The sequence below is a fragment of the Cynocephalus volans genome, chromosome 12, assembly GCF_027409185.1.
Source record: "Cynocephalus volans isolate mCynVol1 chromosome 12, mCynVol1.pri, whole genome shotgun sequence".
Taxonomy (NCBI): Eukaryota; Metazoa; Chordata; class Mammalia; order Dermoptera; family Cynocephalidae; genus Cynocephalus; species Cynocephalus volans.
The window spans coordinates 57,074,032-57,081,525 of record NC_084471.1 but is presented as its reverse complement, the minus strand read 5'-3'; the positions used below and the strand labels follow the sequence as shown (position 1 = coordinate 57,081,525).

General features: G+C 40.7%; 1 protein-coding gene across 1 annotated transcript; it reads right to left on the bottom strand.

Moving 5' to 3' along the window:
• Window positions 1-3,250: 3,250 nt before the first annotated feature.
• Window positions 3,251-6,961, bottom strand: AVPR1A (arginine vasopressin receptor 1A). Its single transcript, XM_063075877.1, has 2 exons — window positions 5,884-6,961; window positions 3,251-3,573 (listed from the first exon to the last, which is right to left on the bottom strand). Exons 1-2 carry the CDS (start codon window positions 6,860-6,862, stop codon window positions 3,290-3,292), a joined length of 1,263 nt encoding a protein of 420 aa, XP_062931947.1. The 5' UTR covers window positions 6,863-6,961; the 3' UTR covers window positions 3,251-3,289.
• Window positions 6,962-7,494: the final 533 nt, after the last annotated feature.

Genomic DNA, 7,494 nt, shown 5'->3' with positions numbered 1-7,494 from the left:
ATCTAATTATGCTTTAGTTACAGTCAAACTCTAAGGCCATAATTTAAAGTCCCAAGTGTCCAATGAATTTTCAAAAATATAGGCTTTAGAGCCCCAAAACATAAGACTTTAACCTAACTGGATTACTTTACTTGTGTAATAACAGATGAATGTTGTGTTTCTTACTCATCAATAGTTGTCCATTCTAGAAACTCTAATAAGTTTTGCAGGGTACTGTCTGTTATTTAAGACTATTTGATTTGTTCTTTCTCTAAAACCACCTCCTTCCCTCAATCATGGCATTTTCTTTGATGATGATGAAAATTCTGTGTATAGGACAGGTATATATTTGACCTGAAAATTTCACGAATATCCTTCACAGTTATGTTCCAAATGAAATTTCAAAATAAGAAGCTGAGTAGTTTTACACTTTGAAAATACTTGCCCCCAAACTAACCCATTAAGCACTTAATATGTACTTTAAAATGTTTCTTTTTTATTATCAATTAGTATTTATTGAATGCCCAATAGACTAGTTTCTTCTTACTGGCGATTTTTTTTTTATCAGTTATGTTCCTAATATCCACAGATACATTAACATTGTGTACTTGCAAGATCTTGCCACAGATAACCCTGCAAAGCAAAATAAGTTGATGCAACACATTTATTCTTGACTATAAAGCTTCATTTGACAAAATATCTCAAGTCTCCTTTTCGGTCAAGAAAAGGAAATCCTTCTTGCTCAGCACACTGTTCCTCCTTACCACCTAGTTTCTTTTTCTGAAATAGACAGGAAGGACTCTTTTAATTTGGAATATTGTTTTGGGATATATAAATGCCATTTCAGGGTACATAACATTAAGAAAGTTTAGGAGCTAGATAAATTAAGTTTCTCAATCTACAGTACAAGAAATTAAGACCACATATTTGCCTAGCGCAGAAGTAGCACCCAGATCACCTCAGATCTCCAAGTCCATTTTCTATTGTCTCATCTCCTGATGCCTTTAAAAGGAGAAAACACAGCTGGCTATATTGATGAACACCTTATTTGAGAGATGTTCCCAGAAATAAGATTCAGCTTGAATTGCTTTACTTGGGAGTACACATCAACATTGTGAAACAGAATCTGTATAGAACCATGAGATTGTTACTTTGGAAATGGATTCAGAAAAAAAGTGGGCTCATTTTTGTTCCGATTCAAAAGGCTTTAGTTTTTTAATTATCAAAGAGAAGTTGTCAAATGGGTTGACAGTCTTACAGATGGCAGGGTTACTGAGATTCTGCTCTAACTCAACTAATGAATAAGTGATTAATTTAGCAGATGGCTTATATTGGGCAATGCCCCTTAAAAGACAAATTTATTTTTAGAAAGAAGAATTCTAAAACCTAAGGGCCTAATATCCACAGAACATTTAGAAAAAAATTTTAGGCATATTAATCCAGGGAGTCTAAGGGCTGAGAATTCGGAAAAGAATGAAGAGGAGTGGAGTTAATGGTTCCAGGTTCTCGCAGTGCCATCCCGTCCTCATTCTCTTATCTAAAAAGTTAAAATAGAAATCCAATAACACCATTAAAAGCAACTATTACTTCCTCTAAGGGATGCAAAATATTTATGATGTACCCTGAAATCATTGTATGATCTATAAGAAAGAGAAGGAGCCAGACAAAATAGCTAGAAAAAAATCACTGAGTTCCATTAATGAAAAATGTAATAACAGCCAAGTAGTGTTGTAATTTATCTTGGTTTAGAAATGAAAGAAATTGATGCTTGTGACTGGCTCTGATTTACCTGCATTCAAAGGAAAGCAAGTTCTATCTTTGAATTGGAAAACTTAGGTCGGACAGTAGAAGTCAGGCTTAGTGGTCGCTGGCAATGCTTTGCAGTGAATCAGCAGATCTATTTTTAAATTTTAGGATTTTACATTCCAGCTGTAAAACCAATTAATTCTGGTTAATGAAAAATAAACAAGAAAAAAAGCTGTGCAAAGATACCAAGACTATCATAAAAGCAACTGCTAGCATACGTATAGCACTTTACAGTTTATGAAGCTCTTTTCACAAATTTGATTTTAGTTCTCACAACAACCCTGTGAGGTAAGTGTTATCAACTCCATTGTACAGCCAAGGAAATGAGGCTTTACATGTTTTAAGGTAACTTGTCTAAAGTCATGTATTTAATAATGAAGTTATCCAGACTAGGCACAGAGCAGTTCTCTTTCCAGCTGCACACCCCACACCCCCAATCCGGCCATAAAACTGTTAGATGGATGGGAGTTTGGAAGGAAAGAACAAGCCATTTTTAATCAAACATGGGTGTGGGGGGGAGCATTTTATATCCTGAGTCACTCCTTAGGAGACTTATCTATGAATCCAGATTCCCCAAACATGAAGGTAATGATCATGTTAATATTCAGCATAGCACAGGATGTCTTGTAACACTGGTCAAAATGTTTACAGTATTCAGCAGAAAGACTATAGAGTACCATAGGCAACGCTTTCCTACTCTTTTGATACAATTTGGCATTTCTCATACAAATATGACTTGAAAACAACATTTCAGGGGAAGGAAAAAGATATTTTGGGCTAGTCAACATGTTCTCTAACCTCCAGCACCCTAGTAATCATGTTGTTCACAGCCAATAAAATGTGAGAAACCTAAAGAAGGGCACTGCCAGTTCTAAAGTTACCATTTTGAAATTCAGGGTGATTTATAGCTTCTAACAGAACTTTCCCCTTTTCACTCTGAACTGACCACCTCCTGCTCACTATGCCCCAGGTACTTGCACTTCTCCAAGACTCCCTCCCATCTCCAGGCCACCATTTGTGTCTGTGTTTTCTGATGTGTAAATTGATTTTACGGGATGGAAACAAAATTTCTCTGAAGTATCCTCTAAATACTGAGGCTGATGAGCTCACTTTGTTCAGAAATTAGTGCCCCTACCTTATATGACTTTTAAACCAACCAAGCCTTACTTACGTCAGAAATTAAAACAAAAACAAAAACAAAAAACCAACAACAAAATATAAAACCAGGGTGTTTATGATTTTTCCTTTAGATATGCAACTTCTATTATATTTCTGGGAATTAGGCCTGCATATATATACTGTGCTTTCATTAACATTCCATATAAAATAATTCATGGTTTTTGGCCACAGCAATATGAAAATGCAGCTAGAAACACTGTCTTGTACCCAATGAGTTGATTTATGCTTATCGTATACAAGTTCATTTGTTCTCGTGATTTCTAGCTGGATTTAGCTGATGGGCCAAAAAATCAGTTACAAGAGTCAGGCTGCATGAACGCAGGGCTCAGGTTGAAACAGGAATGAATCTGACGGACTTGGAAGATTTAGGCGAGTCCTTCCATGTAACTGTACTGTTTGTTGGGCTTCGGTTGTTAGAGTAGGAAGTCTGTCTTCTGCTCATACTGTCATCTTCTTTGGTGAATTGTTGCTTCATGTTTTGGCAGCACAGGAAGCTTTGAACACAGTCTTGCAGGAGATGGCCACTAAAAAACATATATATCCAGGGATTGCAGCAACTATTCAAGAAACCCAATAATGCAGTGAGGGTGATGGCAGGGTTTTCCGAATCTGCATGAAAAATATAACAGAAGATTATTTAAATATCCAAGTGTGAGTAACTGAGTACTGAATAAACTCATTTTTCTATTGACTAATTAAAGGGGAAAGAAGTTATGGGTTAATATAGAAAATGAACTACTTTGTTTATCAATCAGAGAAATGGATGGTGTTTAGAAATTGCTTGGTTGTAAAATATTTTCATAAGCAAGATGCCGTAAAATTAATTCAAATATTTTTAAACTACTATTAAAATATTTAAATAGAATGAGTGGAGATTTCAAGAAGTTAAGACTATTAAATAATTCATTAGAAAAATGAATTCTGTATTCCTTATACTAGCAACAACATGTGCTAATGAACACAGAATTTACAGAATGATTGCAATTTCAATATTTCAAGAGTCTATAAGCACATATACCAAATTGTATTCATTCTAATAACTCAGGCAAAAGTTTGGCATTATGGACCATGGTCAGTAGTTTTAAAGTCCTAAATATTAAACATATTCTTGTAATGTGAAAACTGTACAGAAGCGGATAGTTGAAATAGGTCCCTGAAGAATGCAAGTTTGAATTGTTTTTCTTTGATTAATTAGAAATTTGGTTTGATTTTAAAAGAAAACCATCTTTGATTGTCATTCAAACAATTAAATTATATTAAGAACACCTGAATTAGAAAATTACAACAGGATTTTTGAATATTTTATCTTAATTAGCAATGGTAAATTAAATAAATATTATACACTTTTAGAGTGGAACTACTGCAGTGATAATTATCAATGCCTTTTCTAAAAATAAGAATAATCAACAAGCACCAACCTTCCCTTGATTATTGAATATAACTTGGATCGTCTCAATCTTGGTATACCAGAAAAAATAAATTATTTAATCTTACTTGTACAAAGATGCTTCTATTAAAAGTGATCAGGACCCATGGCTAAGACTATATTCACAAAGAATGGAAATAACCAACATGTCTACGCACAACAAGTGAAGTTTTTAGTAATTGTGCTTAAATCCTGATAAAGCAGTGATTAGACTGAATTTTTAATTTGATTGGCAATATTAAGAGGCTTCTAAGATCAAGCAAGACAGGAAACTATAAACCAAAAGTAAAATGTTTATGCTGTACGAAGGCTCATGGAAATATTCATATTATCTTTTAAATCTATTTTTTCCATGAACCTTTGGAAGTACCCTCATATTTTTATTATTGATAATATAACCTGCAAGAATATTTATTTGCTTATATTAAATTTACACTCAAATGTTTTATTTGCAAATGTAACTTCCAAAGTATATTACATATACTCCCCTATTCCAATCCCAAAAGACAAAAGGAGACAGCTCCTTCCAAATAGCTATTTCCTGGCTGCGGTTGTTACCAAAAACATTCTTGTAATATATTTGGTTTGAAAAAGTTTTTTTCCTTACTTAAAGAAAATATTTTCCAAGATGCAAAATTAAATAATGCTTTTTTTGCACATCCCCATGAAGTCAGTTTTCCTAGTTTGTGGAGGAATTAATATGTAACAGGCTAGTAGGGATAGAAAACTCCATCAGTCAACTACAGCAAGAGTTGTGTGGAGTGGTGTATAGCTGGGTGTTCAAATTAATGCTGAAAGACGAATGAATTAGTCTAAAAATTTTAGTTTATCAATAACGGTCCTTTAAAATACCAGAAAAAAGTGTTAATTATTGTTAGAAAAAAATAAACAGATTATAATGAGAAAGGGAACATTAGCTAAATGCCAAATTAGAATCCTTGACTTCGCGAGAATCTTTCTATTACTTTCTTTAGAAAAAATATGCTCATTTGTATCCTTGTCCTGAGGCATTTCTACAGATATTTTATATTAATTGTGATACTTTTCACGGTTCAACAAAAAGCAGTTGTGACAGTAAAAGTATTTCCCTGAATCCGATAGACTTGATAGTGTTTAATAAAGCGGTTGTGATTCGGGAAAAAGCCATTATTCTTTTGTAGTTGCATAGCTGATTTTAGGGCTTTAGGGCACAGTTTTTGGATTTGTGGTGTTAGGATCATTGCACGCTACAAAGGCAGAGTCCTGGGCCACATTCCAAAAATACTTAATTAGAATGTCTAGGATGGGGATCCTAGGAATTTGCATTTTTGAAAGTTTTCTCCCAAGGTGTGAGTCTCCTACGTGCAGAAGTTTAAGAATTGCCCTAGAGGATACTATAAAAAGAAATCCACACACACACACACACACGCACACGCACACGCACACACACGCACACACACGCACACACACACACGTTCCCATCCTGCACTTTCCTCCATTGTCCCGGCACCTACCGATCCAGGGGAACTTCTCATCCCAGACAGACCACATCTGAATGATGAAGAAAGGCGCCCAGCAGACGATGTAAACCGTCACGATCACGAAAGTCATCTTCACCGTGCGGATCTTGGCGCGGGAAATGGTCTTCACGCTGCTGACACAGGGCGTGAGCAGGAACCCTTTCTGGAAGGTGCCACCCGCGCCCTCTGCGCCCTTGCTCTGGCTCGATGTGGTCTTTCCGCGGACGTTGCGCCAGATGTGGTAGCAAATGAAGCCGTAGCAGGTGCCCAGGATGACCACGGGCGCCACGAAAATGCCGCCTGTCATCCAGGTCACATAGGCACGGGAACCCCAGGGTTCGATAAAAGTGGCCCAGCAGTCGCGGGCTTTGGTGACATTGCTCACCTCGATCATGGAGAAGACGAAGTACTGCGGCGTGCTCAGCAGGAAGCTCAGCACCCAGGCGGCGGCGATCATGAGGCGCGAGCGGCGCGCCGGCTGCTGCAGAGTCTTGAGCGGGTGGCACACGGCGATGTAGCGGTCGGCGGTCATGACTACCAACATGTAGGCCGCCGCGAACATGACGAACACTTGCAGGTGCTTCACCACGCGGCACAGCCAGTCGGGCCCGCGGAAGCGGAAGGTGATGTCCCAGCACAGCTGCGGCAGCACCTGCAGGAAGGCGACGGCCAGGTCGGCCAGGCTGAGGTGCCGGATGAAGAGGTGCATGCGGGACGTCTTGCGCGGCGTGCGGTGCAGCGCCAGCAGCACGCTGCTGTTGCCCAGCACCGCTACCACGAAAGTCACTGCCAGCACGGCGATCTCCAACTTGGCCAGCTTCTCGTCGCGCAAGTCCCCCTGAGGGCTGCCGCCTTCCCCAGGCGTTTCGGCCTCCTGGCTGGCATTGGCACTGCTGGTGGCCAGGGGCCACCAGGAGCTGGAGTTGTCCGCGGACCCCGCGTCAGAGCCTCCGGAGAAACGCATGCTGCCCATGCAGCGCCTCCTCGGCGCTCTTCGGAGGCCCGGGCTTCCTGCCTCCCAGGACTTGGGCTCCAGACCCCGAGCGCGCTTTCCTTCCCGCGCTGTCCGACAGCTCGCTGGGCCCCGCAGTCCCTCCTGCGGGCGTCCCCCTGAGCAGCGTCCCACCCGCCACCTAGGCGTCTCAGTCCAGGGCGCCGGACCCTCTTTCTGCTCTGCCCCTTTTCAACCACAGCGAAGCTGGGTAGGTGCGCCCCGTGTTCTGAGAGCACTGGGACTCCGAACTCAATGATTTCTGCGAGGTTTGTTCCCTCAAGTCTCCTAGCGGCTGGAGACTGCTCGGTGCCTACTCCCTCCTCCTCCTCCCGGGAGGCAGTTTTGTCCCGCGGTCTCCCTACGTCGGTGATTTGTCCTCTTTGCATCACTGCTGCGGGGGTGGAGCTGGGACACTCACCGATTCCTCGGCATAAGAAGCGGGATCGTAGCGCTTTTCCGCTCTTCTCTTCCCAAAACGAGGAGAACCGGACGTGTCGTGCCCTTGCTGGGCTCATTCCGTTTCCTCAAGCCTCCCTCACTAGCCACCCAACCCGGCATTGGGCTTCAGCAGGCGCGGTCAACGCAGTGCCTAGAAGTCTCGGATCCACGCA

Coding starts and splice junctions, on each gene's coding strand:
- AVPR1A (XM_063075877.1), bottom strand. CDS start 6,862: ATGGGCAGCATGCGTTTCTCCGGAGGCTCTGACGCGGGGTCCGCGGAC. Junction 3,574..5,883: donor TGAGAAGTTCCCCTGGATCG/GTAGGTGCCGGG, acceptor TTTTTCATGCAG/ATTCGGAAAACCCTGCCATC.